This window comes from Spermophilus citellus (genome assembly GCF_964194105.1).
Source record: "Spermophilus citellus genome assembly, chromosome: 6".
Classification (NCBI taxonomy): Eukaryota; Metazoa; Chordata; class Mammalia; order Rodentia; family Sciuridae; genus Spermophilus; species Spermophilus citellus.
The window spans coordinates 74,917,727-74,940,421 of record NC_138187.1 but is presented as its reverse complement, the minus strand read 5'-3'; the positions used below and the strand labels follow the sequence as shown (position 1 = coordinate 74,940,421).

Below are 22,695 nucleotides of genomic sequence, written 5' to 3'. Positions count from 1 at the left end.
TCAAGCATATAATTTACCCATTCCCATTGATGCATAGCTATATTAAATTAAATGATACCCTCTTTTTAAGTTAAGCGATCATTTTCTCTGTGAGGAGCCCCTTTCACTACGCTGACACAAAATGTAGAAATCCCGCCTCCCAGTTCCAACAAAACACATCACTTAAATTCTGTGTTTGATCTAAGGTTTGGTGAAGATAAAGCATATGTGGGTTGGGGGGAAGGGTATGCCTACCTCCAGTGTTAAGTATACAGTCTTAGAAATAACTGAGAGTTGGTAAAAATTAAGGGGTCATCTAATGCAGGGTATGTTGGGACAACGGTGCAATCTTCTTAGTAACATCTAAATACACATAAAAAGCCCCAAGAATGAGAGTCAGATCTGTTTTTGTCTTCAGCCCATATGAACCATTTTCTCCCTTACAAAAACAGGAGCAATGATATGTGGAAAGGGTCCTGGTAGAATGCAATGAGATAATAAATGTGAAATAACTTTGGGGGGAAATGCTGTAGGGAAACAAAAGGTTTTATCCCTAGGTTGCAATACTGAATATGCCAAACTTTCTTTGATAATAAACAGTTACTTACATTTCAATGGACAGAATCCAAAGAGCTTGTCAGTGTCGTAGTCTGTGGTGGTTCCACACCAGAGCCATGCATCTGACCTCCCGGCACTTGTGCAATCTGCGTACCACTTGTTTTCAAACTTGAATGGAAATGCGCAGGCGGCCCCATTTGCATTGCCCAGCAGCGTGTACAAATCTAGGGAAACATGGATGGGCACTTAAAATGTGAGTGATAGTCCTTAATATTGACTTTCCAGTAAGAAGCGCACGATGGAATTCGTCTTACTCTTCTCATAATACTTGATGTATCACGGGGAGGGAGGGAATCTTTTTTTTTTTTTTTTTTTGGTGGGTGGAGGGATCCAACTTCCCCTTCTTCCCCAGTTTTTGGCTGGGTATCCACAGCAGTCTGCACTAAGTACCACGTCTTTTCCACTGCCTTTTAAAACACGTTTTCCTCCTTCCTCTTACAAGGTAATAGTGGTCAGTTCTTTTGATGCCAGCATTAACTTCTGCATTTCCTCAAAACAGAAGAGAGGTCATCCTTCCTCTTGGTTGGAATCACAACATTATTGAATCTTTAGATAGGAAATAACTTTAAAGCTGTGTAGCCCAAAACGCACAAGCAACACTTAAATCTCCTTCAATCACTTCCTATCCGACCAGCCCCCACTAAGTCTCTCCACAGTGATTATGAGGAAGGATAAGAATCTGGACCTAGTTCTCTAATCCACATCATGAAAGAAAATCAAACGTATTCAGAATCTATAATCGAACCTGATACTTGTCTCTTTAAAGTCTGATTTCAAACAGATTAGGTGGGAAGCCCAGGATTTAACTAGAAAAGAACATTGAAAACAAATGCAGAATCATTGTTGATTATGGCTTGGCTTAAGACAACGGATTAGAAAAGTTCACACCTATCTCCACCCACAACCAAACAACTCAATACTGAATTCATCAGGATCTCCAAAGTCTCTGTGTTTGAAGGAATCCCCACTTTGAGAGATAACAACCATCTACATTGAAGTATTTGACCTTTTGCCACTGGTTGACATTCAGAATTTATTTTAGGTAAGAATACTTTCCTTAACAGATTCCGTAATTTGAAAAAGTTTTCAAAAGACATTTGAGCATTTAGATAATAAAAAGTTTATAAAGCATATGGCTTATATTAAGGGTATAATAAATGTCAGCCCCTCCCCCTTTTTTTCTTTTCTTTTACTTATTGTACTTATTCTAGCAAGTTCTATTTTTAATTACTTCAAAATTAATTGTTTATCAATTAGCTAGTTGCTAATAATTCCAAAACACTATTCTAGCTTTAGTTCTCCTAAGTTACAGGACTAGTCTTCCAAATCATAAATTACCTAGGGATGTCCTAGATTCAGAAAGAATCATGCCAACTCTTAGTCACTGGGATTCCTGTTCCATTCTATAAAGAATATCCATTAAGACCACCTCAAGGCAAGGTGTACTATTTTTTAAGTTTGTTGAAAATTTTCCTTGCTGGATTTATAGATGCCAACAATAAATGTCTCTTTCAAGACGAATTTGGCTTATTGGAAAATTACTGAGGCATTCTGTACACCAGGCATTGTTGAGGCCACAAGAACCAGACTCCCCCCAGTCACCTCATTAAAGAACCCTAAAATTGCTCTTATTATTCTCCAAACTTCCAGATAACCTAAATCCATCCAGGTCTACAATTCTGATTCTAATATTCTAAGATAATCTCTAGTCTCAGCCAATCCCCCAACTCTAAATTGTCTTCAGTTCTAGTGTATAGTCTTGTTAATGGACCTCCAGGTCACTCTGAGGGGCTAGACCCTGTAACAGGATGACTTTTTTGATAGATCATTAGAGAGTATGTGATCTATGGTCCATTTGCATCAGAATCACCCAGGTCTTTATAGAAATAATTCAGAAGTTTCCTGGGTCCTTGCTCTTATATACTAATGCAGAATCTGAGTGGGAAAGGGAGCTTGGGAGGGATCTGCGTTGTTAACCAGCTCCACAAATAATTCTTAAAACGTATTAATGTAAGAGGACCTCTCTCCTAAACCCCATGGATATTTGTCTTCAAGTAAAGGGAGAAGAGAAAAGATGAAAGAGGGGAGTATGCTATTTAAAATAAATGTCTGATGATGTCTTAGCACTGATCTTCAAATGGAATCCTCAATTAGCATAGTAGTCTGGACAGAAAATGGAAAGCTGAGAAATTATCTCCTCACAAAGGACAGAATTTCTTCTATGCTCTGTCTTAGCTGTGCTAAGTTACATTCTACTATTCTTAGCCATCCCAGTAACAAAGTAATTTTGAAAATAACTGTCTTTTGTTCCCAAGGACATGTTCCTTCTCTGACCTTGAGGTTGTTCTAGATAACTCTTCACAGTAACCAAGTATCTAAATGAAATGGGGTTATAACATCAACTAACTCAAGAAACCAGCCTTTGCAAAAGGTTTCAAGTTCTGTCTTTGTATTGTTTTGTTTCCGTGCAACCATTAGAGAATGAAATTTAGCCAAGATAAGGGAAGACAAAATACTCTGATCTTACTTATTTTTCAGTAGTTCAAGAAACCAACTACAAAAAAATGTTCTCACCTTACTGCTGCTACACTTTCTAAGAGAGTTATCTAAATGTGTTGCCTGTTAATTTATAAGTCCTCAGTTCTTTCAACCTGCATATCATAGTATCTAAATAACCAAAGGATGACAAAATGAATTGGAAACACTTAGAAATTCAAACTGTCAAGTAATTTGCCAAAATTTCATTTTAGGCAATCTAAGTTTGTGAAAAACATTGTTCTGAGGATTCTCCAGGAATAACTTACATAAAAGAAAAATAAAAGTTTGGTTAGAAGTTTTCATCACTACAGCCTTATAATATTAAATAGGAGGTTTGGGATCAAAGCTTATAGTGAAAATTATTTTGTAAAAATTATACCCCATTGTTTAAAAATATATGTAATTTAGAGAAATTCAAAAGAAATGCTTTCCTATTAATTACAAATAGTGTTAGGTATTACTCTCCTCTCCTCTTTTTCTAGACAGAAAATGGAAAGCTGAGAATTTATTTCACATTTAATCACTATCATGTTCTTTAAAAACACCGAATAATTCAAAACAAAAAAAGTGATCAATTAATATTTCTAGTACAGACCATACAAGAACATGTTCATTTGCTTCAATTCCAACTAAGAAGATGAAATAAATTGAACACAAAGATAAAAAATTCTAAGTCTCTTACCTTCATAACCTCTAGAGCATAGATGATCTGTGGTTCCATAGATCTTCCATCTGCTCCATAAACCAGATCCCTTGTAAAGCATAATATTCTTTTCTTGTCTATTGCCATAGTTGAAAAATAAATCTTCATCCTTGATCCCAAAAAGTGTGTCATTTTTGCACTCCCATTTCTGAAATTGGCTTTTCGAGTCACAGGCATATAGAGTGACAGGAACCCAATCCGTTTTGGATGGCACCCCCAAGCATAACTTAAAAGCAACACTCATAATCTGGGATTCGGATACCCATCGGAATTTCTGTGATTCAGCATTCGGGTTGCAAACTGCAGTTTGGACCGCACTGGGATTGATTGCTTCCACACAGCGCTTGTGATCCTCATTGTAGATTAAAAACTGCCTAGTGTCTGTCAAGAAGAAGAAGGAAAGCATCTGTGAGTGTGTCCACACAAAGAGGTCAATATTTTAGGTCCAAAGCTCCCAATAAAGATTCATGATGACCGGAAAAATCCTGAAGATCACGGTACCCTGAGCCAGCTCGTTTTCCCCCTGGGCTCCCTGGAAGCCAGAGGGAGGGATGAGACTGAAGGGTCCCCCAGAGTTAGCACCTGTAACTAGTGTCCTCAAGATGGCCTGATCATTATCAGGGGACTTAGGAAAAGGTTCTCCTTAAATGCTCAGGAACAGCAGTGGAGGGAATATGAAGGGCAGATAATAGAAAAAAATAATACAATTTTGAGAAAAGAAAATGTGGATAATCAAATATAGATAAGCTTTAAAATTGATACATATATGTCCTAAACCAGGATTTTGAAGTGTGATATATCCCAACCATTTTTGAAGTAGATAAATGAAACATATATAAATAATATAAAATCAAATATATAATTTTCTTCTCCAAATTTTTGAAATATTTTTCTTGGTAGTCCAGGTCACGCTAACACAACAATTTTTTTGTTTTATTTTGATTTTATTATTATTTCTTCTCTCCCTATAACAGTTCACTAAAAGATTTAGTTAGCATCTAGAGTGTGTATTGTTAACTCACATTTTAATGTCTATACCTTTTTATAGCAAAAAGATACAAAAATATATTCAATTATTCTTTGTGACATTTTCAATAAAAATTTGAGATAATACTTTACATCAATAAGTTTAACAATGTATTTTGTGCTGATAATTTGAAACTGATGATTTAAAGAAATGTGTATAGATAGCTTTACTTATAGTACATAGCTGCTAGCTAGCAAAACAGGACTTCCTCTTGTTAAAAAAAGAAAAGAAAAAAAACATCTGGTAAGCATATTTTTTTTAAATCAAAATTGAATATATGTCAAGATTTTTCTTTTTTCTTTTTAAATAATGTACAAATGAAAAGAAATGAATACAAATTAAATACTTCTTTGAAGTCTTCCTAAATGTCTTCTACTGATTTTTGCATGGTACTTTCAAAACGAACTGATTTTTGAGAGTCTGACAAAGGAGCTCACTATTTTTAATCAAATCATCCCAGTGAAATAAAACAAAGGTTAGTACCACTAGATCTTCCTCTGCTTTCACAAGCCACACCACATTGACTGATGTCAACTGTCCAGTGAGGTTAGCACCACCTGCACTCCAAAATCGTTCAAAGGATTTGGATCGTTTGAATTTAAAGCTTATGATGAACCTCAGTCTCAAGAGATCAGGCACATTCCTCCATCAGCTCTTGCCCATACTTGCTGGAGACCTCTTGTCTGTGTCCTAGCTGGGATCCTAATTCTGTGCCACTTAGAACTGCTGCCTGAGTTCCTCAGCTCTTCCTTATGTTTTTTTAGAATACCTGCTTCTGTTGGTGTCTCTGGAGACATGCGTCAGCGGAACATGCCATATCTGACCAAATCTCACCCCACAACCTCCAGACCAGCAGAACTCCTATCCATACTTCATCTTATTTTCTTGCTGCCCACACCCTCACGTGACTTCCTGCCTTGGCAAAAAAAAAATTAAAAATTGAATAACATGGTGCTTTGTTCAAAATAAAAAAAAATGTCCTTTTTGAAAAAGTTACTATGATCATTTACCATACACAAATGCAAATTTGGTTTCCCCCAATCTACGAAGGTAATTGTTATGGTTTAGATATGAGGTGTCCCCCAAAACTCATATGTGAGACAATGCAAGATTGTTCAGAGGTGAAGTAATTAGATTATGCAAATTGTAACCTGATCACTGGATTAGTCCACTGATGTGGGTTAACTGGGTGGTAACTGTATGCAGGTGGGTTGTGGCTGGAGGAAGTAGGTTACTAGAGTTTGGTGTTTATATCTTGTTCTTGGTGAACAGGTCTCTCTCTCTCTCTTCTCTCTCTCTCTCTCTCTCTCTCTCTCTCTCTCTCTCTCTCTGCCTCCCTCCCTCCCTCCTTCCTTCCTAGCTGCCATGTCCTGAGCTGCTTTCCTCTGACACACCCTTCTCCCACGATGTTCTCCTTCATCTCAGGCCCAGAGTTATAAAGTCAGCTGACCATGGACCGAACCTCTGAAACAAGAGCCAAAATAAACTTTTCCTCTAAGTTGCTCTTGTCAGGTCTTTGGGCCACAGCAATGCAAAGCTGAATAAAGCAGTAATAAATTCTGAAACTTACTTTTGATTTATTTTGACTATTTCCTCTGCCATTTTCCTAACTGAACTTGTCTTTGACTTCTCAGATGGCTTTGCTCAGTAATATCTCATTGTTAAAAATAAATGTATCTTCCATTTCATATTTCAGCCATTTTTTATTATGTTGTTGCAAACACTAATTAACTGGACAAATTTGGTCAGCAATCCAAACACTAATAAACTGGCAGAATTTGGTCAGCAATCCATTTGGTAAACAGCTACATAAGGTTAGGTGCATAAAAGTCAATGCATGACTAGTGTTTCTCTTTCAGATGATTTACACTTATTTGACTTTTATTTTATTTTATTTTGGTACCAGGGATTGAACCCAGTGGTGCTTTATCATTGAGCCACCTCCCCAGCCCTTTTTCTTTTAATTTTGAGACAGGGTCAGCTAAATTGTTTAGGGCCTCACTATATTGCTGAGACTGGCTTTGAACTTGCAATTCTCCTGCCTCAGTCTTCTGAGCTGTTGGGTGCCTAATATTCATCTGTAGCTTCAACTTAATTCTATTTTAATTATGGTGGTATTTAATGAACAAAAATCCAATATACCTTTTCTTAACAGCACCACTAGCCACGCAGATTCATAAACCAAAAACCCTAGGGTCAACCCAGATTCTCAGCTTTCCCTCTTGTTCCAGGACAATAATTGAATCTATTAATGGTAACTGAAAATACGGCTTGACGGCTAATTGTCTATATCAACTTGGTGAGATCATGGTAAGCAGATATTAGATCAAACACCAATCTGAATTTTGCTGAGATCTTCTTCTAAGATCATCATTTTAATCAAGAGATTTTTAGTAAATTAGATCACCCTCCATAATGTGGGTGGACTTCATCCAATGATATGAAGACCTTAAGAGAAAACAAACCAAAGATATTCCTTGAGGAAGAGGGATTTCTACCTCTGTATTGCCTTTGGAGTCTGTTACAGTTTGGATCTAAAGGCCCATGAGTTAAAGATTTGATTTGCAGGGTGGTGCTTCTGGGAGATGGTAAATGCTTTAGGAGGTGGGGCCTTATGGGTGGTCCTTAGGTCACTAGGAATGTTCTCTTAAAGGGGTCTGTGGGACTATGGTCCCTTCCCCTTTCTCTTTTATGCTCCCTGGCCATGAAGTGAGAGCTTTTGCTCTGCCAGGCACTCCCACTATGATGTGCTGCCTCACCACATGCCCAAAACAATTAATCAATGGTAGGTTGGAACTTCCAAAACTGTCAGTCAAAATAAACCTTCTCTTTATAAAGTTGATTATCTCAAGTACTTTGCTATAGTCATGGAAAGCTGACTAAAACATATGAGCTCTTTCCTGAGTTTCTAGCCTGTCGATTTTGGATTTTTTGGCATCCAAAACTGTATGTGCCAATTCCTCAAATAAGCCTGCCTGCATGCCCTTCTCTCTCTCTCTCTCTCTCTCTCTCTCTCTCTCTCTCTCTCTCTCACACACACACACACACACACACACACACACACACATGCTATTCCTCTGCCAAACCCTGACTAATACATATCATATGCCTTCATCCATTCTCTTCTCTCCAACTTCATGGTCACCAACCTACACCAAGCTATCATGGTCTTGCTACACTCTTACTCTTACCCTTACTTTGGAATGGAATCATAGAGGAAGATAACACCTGAACTCCCTGTTTCTTAAAGGATGTGGTAATGACTTGGTCCCTGAGTCCATATTGCAAAGCCTAACCCATGAAATGGTTGAATCCACTGAACCATATAAAAGAGTGAAGATTTCTTTCTATTGTTTCTTTCTCTTTTTTCCCTCCATATTTTTCTGGTCATTATAATCATACATAATGGTGAGTTTCACTGTTATATATTCATATATGCCCAAGATACAACATGATTTGGCCAGTGGTATTCCCTAGTATTTCCCTTTTCCTTCCCTCCTCCCTCCCCTTGGTCTCCTTCCTCTATTCTACCGATCTAATTTTGATTTTCAAGAGATTGCCATCCTCCCGCCACCTGCCACATTTCTTTTCCTTTTTCCTCTCTAGCTTCCATATAGGAGAAAAAACACCACCCTTGACTTTCTGAGTTTGGCTTATTTTGCTTAACATAATGTTAAGCAGATCCCAATGACATAATTGTTGAGTCTCTTTTTTGGATCGCCTGTGACTGCACACCACACTTTGGCTGCATGCTTACTCAGTAATCAAAGTGTTTTCTTTCTCTTCCACCTTTATGGAGAGGGTTTGGGGCTGGGAAGAGACTTTGCTTCTAACTGAAGTTCATTTTCCAACAATAGAAACCCCTTGAGAGTGGTACCAAGGCACCCAGGAAGAAGCCATCTGACTTCCACATCACAGCCTTCTAGAGAAGGCATGCTCCAGCCCTATGGTCCCTCTGCCCTCACCTCCTCTCACCACTTGTACTCTCACTCACCACCTTCCAACCACATTGCTTTTCTCTTCCTCTAACACTCCAGGCTCATTTCCACTTTAGTAACTTCATATTTTGAGTTCCCTCTTCTGGAGATGCTTTTTAAAGTTCCTGCAGATGAACTTACTAGCTAGTTCCCCCCTTCTATTTTCTCTTTAATATCCATATATCTTATGATATATTCTCTTTCTTTCATTTATTTACCTATGCTTTGTCTATATCCCTCCCCTACTAGGTAAATGCCATGTGAAAGAGGAACTCGATCTTTCTGGTTTGGTACTGGAGTCTCTCTTTGGAAAGCACAGATTGTCTCTTAACAAATATTTATTGAATGAATAGAAGACTATTCATTAAACCTGAAGCACCTTGACTAGTAACTCTTGTGAATTATTTTATTTAATAATGCATGCCCAATTATGGGTCTATTTAAAACCAGGGTTTTACCTGAAAGTTTATTTTTTTCTCTCAAAGCAATTTATGAACATTTGTACTTATGAAAAGAGTACTTGAAATGAAAGATTTCTATTTCAGTGCACACTTATCTACTCTTGTTTCCGTTGCTTATCTTTTGACATTAGGAAGCAGTGCAAGTTCGATATTGCCTTTGTCAGACAATACAAGGAAATGTAAAATTATCACACAGCAGTGATACATTTCATGCATTATGATTCTCCCCAAATCGCCAGCATGTCGTTTGACTGTTATCATTGTCTCTGTGAAATGTATCAGATGTCAAATGCTATACTTCTTCCTCTGAAAGTGCACTTCCGGCCTTGACCCAAAAGCAACTTGCCACATTTTTGTCATTCCTCACCACACCAATGTAACATTTATAAACATCCTAGATATGCTTCTGTAATAGAAATACTGCAAAGTGGAACAAATGAGGACAGTGAAATAGTTATACTCATTTCTCAGCAATCTAATTTATGGGACCTAATATATGAGTTTCCTTTTTTAATATTTGCACATTATAAATTTATGAAATTAGATTATCTCTCCATCTTAACTTCACTTTACAATCTCATATTTACTTTTCAACAAATATTTGTCATACAACTACTGTGTGCCAAGCACTGTGCTAATGACAATTCAAGGAGAAACCAAAGACAAGTTCCCTGCCCACACCAAACACACACTCCACGGTGATTATTCCCAGGACAGAAACAGGACGAGCAAAACTATATCCAGAACAATGTGATAAATTCCAATCAATCAGCTCAGGTTAAAAGTAACTGAAGACTGTGGAACCAACCTAGATGCCTTTCCATAGATGAATGGATAAAAAAAATGTGGCATAGATACACAATGAAATATTACTCAGCAATAAAAGAGAAAAAAATCATGGCATTTGCAGGTAAATGGATGGAGTTAGGGAAGATAATGCTAAGTGAAGTTAGCCAATCCCAAAAAACCAAATGCTGAATGTTTTCTCTGATATAAGGAGGCTGATTCATAGTGGAATAGAGAGCGGGAGCATGGGAGGAATAGACAAACTCTAGATAGGGCAGAGGGGTGGGAGGGGAAGGGAGAGGGCATGGGGTTATTAATGATGGTGGAATGTGAGGATCATTATTATCCAAGTACAGGTATGAAGACACAAATTGGTGTGAATATACAACCAGAGATATGAAAAATTGTGCTGCATATGTGAATTAAGAATTGTAATGCATTCCACTGTCATCTTAGAAATTTAAAAAAAAGTAACCAAAGACTAAAATAGCCAATATTATTGGATACAAATTTTCTTTTAGGCAAGTTTTAACATAATTTAAAATCATTCATTAGCATAAAACAAGTAATTACATTTCTAAATCTACCAATAAAGAAACTGAGAATATAAAAGGTGAGAGCCAGGTGCAGTAGCACACACCTATAATCCCAGCAGTTAGGGAGGCTGAGGCAGGAGGATCGAAAGTTCAAAGCCACCCTCAGCAATTTAGCAAGGCACTAAGCAACTCAGTGAAACCCTGTCTCTAAATAAAATATGAAAAAGGGATGAAGATGTGGCTTAATGGCTAAGTGCCCCTGAATTCAATCCCTGGTACCAAATAAAACAAAATAAGAGGTGAGTATTTAGGAATACAACTGCTATTTGATATAGTTTCTAATATATTTTTAGACTTTCTCCATTATAAACAAATAAAATGCTGGTGTTAAAACATGAGAAAATCACTTCTGGAAGAAAGAAAAACTGAAGAAGAAAAAGATAAGCAAGAATTCTGGAGCAGGAACTGTCAGAACCCCATTCCTTCTCCTTGGCCTTGCTATTTCAGTCATGATGGCCCCTCTCCCAAAATGCCAGCACCACATCTTTTGACCTGGGACTTCTTTGGTCCATTAGGTCCCCCTAGGCCTGCACACACACCAGACTAGAGGGGTCAGAGAATGAAGGCCCCTTATGAGCCTCCTTTGCTGGTGGCTCATGGGAATTGATGAACTCTCCCCATGCCCTGCACCTCGTATGGGATGACATAGAGGCACATATTCCACACTGTCACCCAGAGAGCCCCAGCAAATCTGAGCTCCTGTGGTCTACAGTGGCCACTGGCTTGTCAATACTTTCCCTCCCTGTCTCACTTCCCCATTCCCTGATAGTGCTTCCTGGGGCCTCCTCCCTACAAAACTAATTGACTTCAACTCACAGTACAGCTATCAGAGGTCATCTTCTAGAAGAATCTACGCTGTCCATTAGCCTCACTAAACAAATGTAAAACCTATAATGACTCCCCCAAAAAAGATAATTTGAGTGAAAAGTGCTTATCATACACCTATATGAAGGGCTTTGCCAGGTGCTGGGTGGGGGAAGGGAGAAGTGGAATAGTCATGGTATAGGGGTTAGCAATACCAAACCTGCAGACTGACTCAGATTTTCACCTTGATCTTTCATGCATTCATTCACAGATATTCATTCACAGAACCTACTCATTCATGTCGCTGCCTTTGGCCATTTGGGGAGGATCAAATATGAATTCAAAGTAGATTCTGATTCTCCGGGAGGAAATAGAGGTGATGAGACTTTTCCAAGGTCACTCCAACTTCCCCTCAAATATGGATTTCCCTGGGTCATGTACTCCCATCTATCTCACGGGAAGAGGCCTCTCTCCCCCTACTGACCTTGCCTCCTCCCTCCCTGCTCATTCTCCTCTCCTCTCCTCCTGTATCAACTTCAGAATCCAGCCTCACCCCCAGCTTGAGGACAGACAAATCTTGCAGGTTAGGAAGTTGACTCTATTCTTCTCTCTCTTCTTCCACACACAGCCATGCTAATGAACTAATCTTCTGTATCCTGTCTACCTGGACACGATCCATCGAAGCTTCAGTGTTTGTTTACCAGATTACCAGATTCCTCTGCTCACAGGCTCTGTGACCTTGGTCAAGTTTCAGTACAACTGGGTACTTCCATTTTCCTATCTGTACAATACAGGGGAGGTAACAGGTCCTATTCATTGCTGAAAGGATTAAATGAGATAATCTAAACAAAGTGCTTAGAACAGATCCTGACACAGAAATTGCTCCATCTGTGTTGTTTATTATTATTATCATTAACTTGGGGGAAATCAGTCTTGAACACAGTGTGAAGTGGGTTCTGAACAAGATGAAATTTGAGACAACAAATGGGTTCATGCAGCAGCCCAGAAAGAGAAAGAGAAGAAGTTTCTAGCTTTAGAGTAGGCAGACTTGGAATCAAATTCTGGTCCCACCTTTTCTTAGCTGTGCTGCCTTAGTTAAACTCACCATTCTAGCCTCAATTTCCTAATCTGTTAAATGGGCATAATAAGGTCTTTTGAGAATATCTTCTAGATGAGTGAACTTCTATGAGAGAAAGTGGGTAAAGCACCTGATGTGCACAGTGAGCATTTGATAAATATTAATTCCCTCCCTTTCCTCTTTTTGAAATAAAAAGCTAAAAATTAACTGAAACAAGCACAGAGATCTAAGTCTTTCTTTTAAGGTGCCTTTGTTTTGAACCGAATTTACATTTTCCTTTAGTAACACACTCCAGCTGATAAATTATTTCTACCTCTTAGCCTGAGTCAAAAAAGCAAGATCAAGAGTCTCTCTTGTCCTCTCTGGTGTGTGGACTTCGGCACCCCATTCATTCTTCTGAGCCTCTGTTTTGTCATCTAGTAAAAGGTAGAGTGTGACCCCTTCCCACCTTCCCATCTGCTTTATGTGACTCTAGGGGCCCCTGGGGCCTGTGTTAATTCTACAGTTACATTAAACCAAAAATTACACTTAACGATCCAAAATCAAATCTAACTAGCTGTCCCAAGATCTGGATATTAGCACAGACTTCCAAATACCAGCCCTGAGGAAGCCGTGCAGTGAGGGTGAGGAGGAGTATTTTTCTTCTACTTAATTGAGAATAATGAAAAATAAAATACACTGAAAGATTAATATTGCAAGACATGTCTATGCTGAAACCCAAGTTCCCAAGAGTGGTTGTGAGAATTGGTGCTATGACAGTAATCATCTCCCTTAGCATTTAGATGGGGAATCTGAAGTAGGAAGAATATGAGGATTACACAAGTTAGCAAGGCATCAATGTCAAAATCACAATTGGATTGATTCCCTCCCACTGTGAGCTCCCCGTGTGTACCACAGGGGTAACTTGATCTGCACTCATTTGGTCTTACATTACAGCAAGATCTAAAGGGAGCTGAGGGGTAAAGTCCTAACACTCATTTGGTCTTACATTACAGCAAGATCTAAAGGGAGCTGAGGGGTAAAGTCCTAAGTCTGCCTCTACCTGCCAAATGGTGACCTTCTGGACATTTGCCTTGCTAAACCTGTTGCCTCGCCTGTAAAATGATGATTCAAAACATCATTTCCAAGATGCTTCTTGCTTTAATGACATAATGCCATGGCTTCTCTCTCACACCAAGACTCCCTTTCATTTTCATGATTAACCCTGGTTCTAAGCTTCTTCATAACTGTTGGTTCCCTGTTATCCTGGAAAGGTTCTGTGTTGCACTTAACACCATCCACAAAAGCTGGCTGTCATTTCTCCCCAGCTCTTTCTTATATGTCACCACGTTGTAATTTGACATCAACCATCATGGGAATGCTTACACCATAAAAATCAGTAAATACCCCAAGTCAAATCGATGGTTTCTTTCTTCAGAAAACCAGTTGTTAAGTATACCAGCACAGCACTGCCATGAGCCAAACCCATTTCCAAGTGGTCCAACCTCAGTGTCTGAGCAACTCTCAGAGCATCTCTCCTAGAGTTATAACCCACTGAGGCCTACGGTGGCAATGAAGTTTGGGAGGTAACAGGGCAAGAAAAGTAACCAGGGCAACCTCTGCTCACCTCCCTGGGCTCCTCAGGGTACAACCAGCTTGTCCATTGGCATCAACCCACTGTGACTTACGGGGCTAATGGAATGGAAAGCTGCCTTGGAGGTAAAAGGATTCTTGGTTGAAAGGAAATAAACCATCCGGAAATAGGGAGACCCTCCCATGGGTAGGAAGCCAGGAAAAGAGGTCCTGAGAAGTCCCATATCCTTTAGTCTGCTACCAACTAAGCAGGTGCTCTGCTTTTATCAGAATCCTGTGGTCATGTGCTACTTGGAGCAAGGGAAGGTAAAAAAAATTAAGGATCACAGACTGTTGAGTAAAATAAGAACAACAAAAATCTGGAAGGACCTCTGTGCCCCCTTTTTATTGCTTATTAGGTTTTTATTCTCTAAGTAAACAGATTTCAGTACCTCCCTCCTTTTTCCAATATCTGTGCCCGAAAAGAGGAAGACATTACTCAGAGGAAGTCATCCTGCTGATTCAAGGAGAGAAACATTCCTGCGAAAATTGAGAAACACTGCTTGCTCCAAAAGCATTGAGTCATTTCAAAGAAAACTAAGGTTTGTAGCTGTGCTGCCCAAGATGCACGGCAGCAGCTCCACGTGACTGTCATACATTCTGAATGACAATAGCTTCCGTCAAGACCTACAGCAAGTAGTGGATGATACACGTCAGATTTTAAAGAGTTAATTTTGAAAATGAATGTGCAGTGATCCCCATGATTTTTGTATTGGCTAAATTGAGGCGATAATGTTTGAGATATATTGGGTTTAAATAGAATATATTCATAAAATAATTTCACTTATTTTTTTTTAGGAATGTGGCTTCATCATGAAATAGATTATGTTTCTATTGAACTGTGTCAGCTTACAGAGACCAGATCTCATAAACTGCCTGTGAATTGTTCATCCAGCATCTGTCTGAAGACCTTCAGTGACAAGGACCTTGCTATTCTTCAGCAAATTCCTCTGCTTGAGAGAGCACAATCCTTAGAAGATTTTTGCTATTTGAGTTTTTACCTTTAACCTTGAAGACTATTTTAATCCTCTTGCCCAAGACAGATATCTTGGAAAAGATGGAGACGGGATAAGTCCTCACCTATACTGCAGTCTTTTCATGGCTGGGTTAAGCAGCCCCTTCTCCAGCACCCAGGATTAATTGTGAGAAATATTCTGTAGCCCTGGCTCCTTCAGCTCCAGGAATTTCAGCATATTTTTTTTTTTCTTGAGAAACTTCTCCTTTAAATGCTTAATATACTGCTTTGGACTTATTAGACAATTAATTACTATTGTGTGTGTGGGGGGGTGTTGCTGCTTTTAATAGCAGACTCTCATGAAGCACTTACTATGGACCATACTCCTTTCTACACACACATATTTTAACTCATTGAATCACCACAACTCATGGGGCAGGAAATATCATTGTCCAAACTAAAGTACAAGTCATAAATCACTTGCCCAAGGTCACACAGCTAGCAAGTGGCAGAGGCAGGGCACAAAGCATATTGTCTTTGCTTGTGTTTTGATAATCCCTGAACTTAAAGCTTTTTAGAATTTAGCATTTTCTTTTATCAGATGCTCTCTCCCTAGGGAGCTTCTTGCCCACAGTCCCAGCAGGTAGGGAAAGGACTCCTACACAAACTGCACTCAGTGTTCGTTGATTGACAGGAACAAAGGCGAATAAGGAACCAAAAAAAAAAAAAATCAAAATTGAAATCCCTTATATATCATTCAAAACAGAAAGGGATGAAAATTTTCCCAGGCTGAGAATTTTCTTAAACAGGCTGAGTCTAGAGAAGTAGGAAGACTTAACAATGTCTTTGGGAATCTGAAAAGCTCTGAATCCATCCCTGATGTAGACAGCACCAGACACCCGCAAAGAGTAATAAGTAAAAACCCCAATAAATCCACTTATGAGACACTTAGAACAATTAGAATACAGATAAGAACCAGCTTGAAGGCCGTCAAAACTATGAATGACTGAAATGGTTCACAGGGGAAAAAAAAAATGAGTAGAAGGGACCTGGAATCTACTTTGGGGTGCTCCCTCATCCTCTCCTAAGGCCTGGGATAGGGGAAGCCTTTCCCTCTTCCTCTCAGCCAGAAGCACTTCCAAGATATTTATTGGGAGTGAGATGTCAAGAGCGTACATGGAAAAAGAGAAGAAGCAAACCCCGGAACAGGAAATCCTTGCACAGATAAAATAGAGAGGAATGCCTTCAAAAGAGAGGGACCTGAGAGATTGGGTGGGGGTGGGGGGGAGGAGGCTGCAGGCCAGACAGCACCAGACACCCGCAAATCTGCCCCTTCCTCTAGCTGCCAGCAGCAGCTGGGGGCCATAGGTTGCAGCAGAACCTGGTGCTGCCCAGGGCTGTGCGAGCCTCCTCTCAGAGGTCTTGACAGGACTCAGGTGTTCATCTTAACCCCAGATGGAGGCTGTGTCACAGGTCCCTACATTGGAAGGCCCCCACCGCAGCGCAGACTTACCCAATAGCTGCACAGCAACGGGAGTGACAGAGACAAAAACCAGGAGTAGGGACAGACTCATGGCCCAGAGTTGATCCTTTCATCCACTGATGGAGAAGAGGACGTTAAAAAAAGAAGAAAGAAGAAGAAAAAAGAAAAGAAATAAAACAGCCAGAGGGCCCCTGCTTGGTACAGGTTCTCAGAGATGCTCAGCTGAAAAGGAGGACAGAGGAAGCCGTCCCTTTTAAAGGGCTCCTGAATTTAGGAAAAACCTCCAATAAGGAGATATCCTGTCACATGAGGGTGGCTAGAAAAACAGGAATTCAAAGTTACAACTTTGCTTCGTAAGCTAACTTCTGAGAAGAGCAGTCACAGGGGGAAGGGGACAAAGGCGCACGTGTAGGAAAAGGGTGACCATGGGGGAGGAGGGAGGCCAGAGTGAGAAGTGAGCAGCCAGGCCTGGCCTGCCAGGGGGAGAAGTGAAACCTCCCGGACCTCGGCCTCCTATGGCAGAGCTGGCTGGGCCACGCTGCGGGCCGTCACCTGGGCCTTGGGCACAAGCCTCCACCCCGGAGACAGACATGGCAGGCTCTGAAGGGGACAGTTTCATGGTGGAAACTGGCACCTACGGGTTGACACTGACCCCCTTATTCTCTATATCCCATGCTTAGAGTTCTCTCTCTCTCTCTCTCTCTCTCTCTCTCTCTCTCTCTCTCTCTCTCTCTCCTCTCCTCTCCTCCTGCTCCTCCTCATTTCTTCTTCTTCTTGGAAAGCTTCAAAAAACACAGTTCATGTCAACTTTTCCTCCTCTAATCAGGAGAAAGGTGAAAAGGAAGCTCAATCTAAAATGGGACCCCAGAGAGACCCCAGAGGGAGAATGTTCTAAAAGTCTTTTTCTAGAAAGCCAGAGAAAATAGTGGCAAAGGATTTACCCTACAGCCTTGCTGCCCAGTTTCAGACATCATGGCCCTCTTCTTGTTCAGAAGGGTCCTCTTGCTGGAGGAAAAACTGGTCTTTTGGTCTGAAGATGTGTATTGGTTTCGTGACAAATGGAATTCCTCTCAAAATACAAAGGTCAATAGATCTTTCATTCAGAAATTTTAAATCCCCCCCCCACACACACACACCTATTTTTGTTATTTTTCAGGAGTAAAATAAGAATGAAGAACATTTTGAAACATAGTAATGACAAGATAGCCCACTGGTAACTGAAGAGTGTGTGTGTTAGTAATTCAAAAGGAAGCTACAGAAAACATCATATTTTTTTTTTGAAATTTTAAATGGTTTATCTCCACGATTCACTGTCTTTGTGATAAAATTACAAACTTTACTTCCTAATAAAATTGTGATACAGTGCTTTCTTTTTTTTTTGTTTTTTTTTTTTTTTTTGTTGTTGTTGTTGTTGTTGTTTTTTGTTTGTTTGGTTTTTTTTTTTAGCATGCTAGGTTTAAGATTATTCTGACAGGAAAAGATGGTGACAATGTATGACTTGACTGACCCAAAACAACAACATCAACAACAAAAAAAAAGCCTGCAAAATAGAGCAGATGAAACAACAATGTTTCATTCTCAAACATTGTTTCACTGATTTGGGATTTAAAATATTTTAAATGAATCATTTGTGACTTTTAAACATAAATCAATCATATACCCTTCAAATATTTTTTTCCTAACTTAGATTCATGTTGATTTCAGAAGGAAAGAAAATTTAAGTAAATTATCGCTACACTTACCTTCTGTCTTTAAAAATTAAACAAGTGTGTCACTTGTGTAATTAAAAATCACAATCAGTAATAAAATTGTTGGCTTTGAAGCAAAATAAAGCCAACTGTCACACAAAAATATTTGCCCTTGACCTTATTGAAACAAAGTTTTCCCATGCTTCAAGAGATGATCAGACCAAGGCAAAAAAAGAAATCAACTCTTAAAGGAATCGTATTTCAGATGATGATACAGTAGGAAGTTCAGGAATCAGTCCCTCTACCTAAACAACCATGGGACTGGCAGGAACTGTCTGAAGGACCTTGTAATTCTATAGCCTTATCTCAAAATTTTGGAGCATCCAGGGGAGAAAGTGATAAAGAGGCTGGTGAATTTCAGTGAATTTTAACTTTTCACTTGCTGCTACCATCCTCCATCCCTCATTCCTCATTCCTCAAGCAGCTGTGTATTGAAAAATTAGAAAAGGAAATTAAGGTCAGGTGCAGTAGCACATGCCTATAATTCCAGTGGCTACGAGGAGCTGACGTAAGAGGATCTTGAGTTCAAAGCCAGCCTCAGCAACTTAGCAAGGGCCTAAGCAACTCAGTGAGACCCTGTCTTTACATAAAATATAACAAAGGGCTGGGGATGTGGCTCAGTAGTTAAGTGTCCCTGGGTTGAATCCCCAGTACCAAAAAAGGAAATTAAAAAAACAATTCCATTTACCATAACATCTAAAAGAATAAAATACTTAGAAATAAATTTAACCAATAAGGCAAAAACAAAGTTGTATGTTGAAAACTACAGAGGGTTGTGTAAAGATCTAAATAAATGAAAAGATATACCAGATTCATGGAATAGAAGATTTAATGCTGTTAAAAGAACAAAATTTCGCAAAGAAATCTATACATTTATTCAATTCTTATCAAAATCTCAATGCTGTTTTCTGCAGTGTTGGGGACCACAAATCAAGTCAACATGGCACCTGGCAGTTTGCCAGGAGGAGTGGTTTGTGAGGCAACGCCACCGAGCCATTAAGATGATGGGGATTCCTTATTGGCTGACTACTGTATCTAGATGATGCTAATTGAGACAAGCTGTGTGTAATCAATTAGGTATATATACCTCTACTGTTTTGCAATAAAGCCACTCCTGCTACCTTGGGTGCCCGCTACTTTGAGTTCCCCGCTCAGTTCCCGCTGAGTTTCCCGGCAATAAAGCAGTTCCCGTTTCAACCTTCAAGTCGCTTGTCACCTCCCGGTTATTGTGCCCAGCCGGACTGTGGCACTGCAGGAATACAAAACCCCATCTGAAAATTCATATGGAATCTTAAGGGGCTCCCCATCACCCAAATAATATTGAAAAAGAAAAGAGAGTTCATATTTCCAATTTCAAAGTTTAACTACAAAATCACAATACAGTAACCTGACCAGTGTAGCAGCATCGTAAGGACACACAAATGGGCCAATGGAATGGAACAGAGGTTCTAGAAATAAATCCTAATAGATGTGGTTGATTCAATAAAGAAAGAACGGTGTTTTCAACAAATGATACTGGAGAAAATGGACATCAACATACAAAAGAAATTATGAAATTACATATATGAAATTACACTGAAGTAAATAAAAAACCTAAACTTAAGAACTAAGACTGGGGCTGGGGATGTGGCTCAAGCGGTAGCGCGCTCGCCTGGCACGCGTGCGGCCCGGGTTCGATCCTCAGCACCACATACAAACAAAGATGTTGTGTCCGCTGAAAACTGAAAAATAAATATTAAAAAATTCTCTCTCTCTCTCTCTCTCTCTCTCTCTCTCTTTCTAAAAAAAAAAAAAAAGAACTAAGACTATGAAACTGTTAGAAGAAAACACTAGGAAAAAAAATCTTTATGACATTAGATTTTATGGGGGTGGGGGTAATGGAGTCTTATTGTCTAATGGGTACAGGGGTTCTGTTTTGGACGATGACAATTCCTTGAAATAATGACAAAAAAAAACTATATGAATATACTTAAAGCCACTGAATTGTACCATTCAAAATGGTTACCATGTAGCTGGGCACAGTGGCACACACCTGAAATCTCAGCAACTCAAGAGGCTGAGGCAGAAGGATCACGGTCAAACCCAGCCTCAGCAACTTAGCAAGGCCCTAAGCAGCTCAGCAAGACCCTGTCTCTAATAAAATATTAAAAAGGCCTGGGGATGTGGCTCTGTGGTTAAGTGCCCCTAGGTTCAACACCTGGTACCAAAAAAAAAAAAAAAAAAAAAAAAAAAAAAAGTTTACAATGGTAAATTTTATGCTATATATGTTTTACTTCAATTTTTCAAAATCCAACCTTTGCCCTCCTCCTCATACCCTTCAATTAAGTTTTGGTTCTGGTTTTTGGTTAGCTGTGAATGTTGATACTTTTACCTAGACATTTCTTCAAGCCGAAATAAAAGGAAATTCTCATTTCTTTTTGGAAAGACGATTGCTAAACTATTTCATTTCCTCTCAAACTTTCTCCTTCTCAAACGTCAGCCACCTCATACCCATTCAGTTCCATAGATGATGAACTTAGATTCTGCTTTGTTCTGAAATAGTACCAAGAAAATTAGCTCAACAAATTCTGTGGTAACCTGTCACAGGCCTACATTAGAAATATGAGGCTCCGTTCCAGACCACAGCAAGAGTAAATATCAGAAAAAAAGCAAGCCCCACAAAATGTTTTATTCCTCAGTGCCCATAGAAGTTATATTGACAATCTACGGTATTACATGTGTAATAACTTTCTGTCTATAATATGTACATACCTTCATTTTAAAAAGTTTTACTGCAAGACAGGAATGGTGGTGCATGCCTATTATTCCAGCTACGTGGGAGGCTGAGACAGGAGGATCACAACTGCAAGGCTAGTCTCAGCAACTCTGTCACAAAATTTTAAAAGAAGGACTGGGATATTGTTCAGTGGTGAAGTACTTTCCTAGCATGCCTGTGGCCCTGGGTTCAGTACCCATACTGCAAAAAGTAAAAAGCTTCATTGCTTAAAAAAAATTAAAAACTGACCTTCACATGAATCTTCAGTGATTCAAGTGGAGAGTTTTGCCTCGATGTGATGGCTGCTAACTGGTCAGGGGAGGTGGCTGCTGAAAACTGGGGTGACCATGGAAATTTGAAAAATAACACAGCTTTGAATTTTCCCTCCTAAATTGATCCCTCCTTGCATAAAAGAGCACATATTTTGAAAATAGTGCCAATAGACTTCCTCAAGGTAGGGAAGGTTGTCTCAACCTCCAATTTGTAAAAAAAAAAAAAAATCTTTTAAGTATAATAAAGAGAAGGGTAATAAAAGTATATTATTTCCCATAGATGAAACAGGTGATCCAGGCAAAGTTTTTTTTTTAAGTAAGCTTATCTTTTATGGGCAAATTTGCTTAAATGATATCAAGGTAATTTCTACTCAAGCAGAAGAAAAAAGAAAAAATAATAATGTACTTGAGTATGAATCTTTAAATTTAGAAGATAGACACTTTTTTTTCCCAGTACTGGGGCTAAAACCCAGGAACTCATGCCTGCTAGGCAACCACTGAGATACATCCCTTATAAGCTTTTATTTTGAAAGGGTCTCAGCAAGTTGCTCAGGCAGAACTTGAATTTGTGATCCTTCTGCCTCAACTTTCTGAGTAGTTGGAATTCCAGGTCTGCCTGGTTTTTTTTTTTTTTTCCTTCTTCCATATATTTCAATTCTTATCCAAATGAAGCAAAATACCAACAATAATCACAGTTTCATAGAGAACAATTATAATAATCAAGTTTCTTCATGTTGGATTATTTATCTAAAATTTGACTTTAATCTCAATCATTTCAGAGAGAATATTTAGGTTTCTGTACTCTACAACATTTGTGTCCAAATTACTTGAAGGATCCATAAATTTTACAGTTCTATAACCAATGCTTTATTTTGTATTATCTGACATGGCACATATTTATTATCTTATTTAATTTTACAAAGTAATTAATTGGAATATTACTCCCATTTAATATTGGGGAGAAAATTAAAAATAAGATGAAAAATGTAATTATAATCTGAAAGTGACCTACACTTCACAGATAGAAACCAAGACACAAAAATACTAGAATTGCTCTTCAGAACCACACCAAGTGTTTAACGTTATCTATGTTTTTCAACAATTGGAATGCAAACTTTGTGTTTATTCCCCCATATATTCTAGAATATCTATTATAAATCTTTGGGGGGGGGGAGAAAGATTTTTACAGAAAGTTTCCTGAAAAATCTATTAATATTCCAATTTCAATGTAAGGAAAATTTTGAATATTTTAATAGACATTCTGAAAAATTAAAATTTGTATTCGTGTGAATGTCAACTTTTAC

The 22,695-nt window shown here is 38.9% G+C and overlaps 1 protein-coding gene across 1 annotated transcript in view; it reads right to left on the bottom strand.

The window, feature by feature from the left end:
- The window catches only part of MRC1 (mannose receptor C-type 1), an 86,562-nt gene extending 69,710 nt beyond the window's left edge, over positions 1-16,852 (bottom strand). Inside the window, exons 1-3 of the mRNA XM_081298996.1 lie at positions 16,647-16,852; positions 3,818-4,219; positions 588-761 (exon numbers count right to left, since the gene is read on the bottom strand). Coding sequence (XP_081155122.1) covers positions 588-761; positions 3,818-4,219; positions 16,647-16,707 — 637 coding nt within the window. The 5' untranslated portion in view covers positions 16,708-16,852. The remainder of the gene's footprint in view (positions 1-587; positions 762-3,817; positions 4,220-16,646) is intronic.
- Between the last annotated feature and the right edge of the window lie 5,843 nt (positions 16,853-22,695).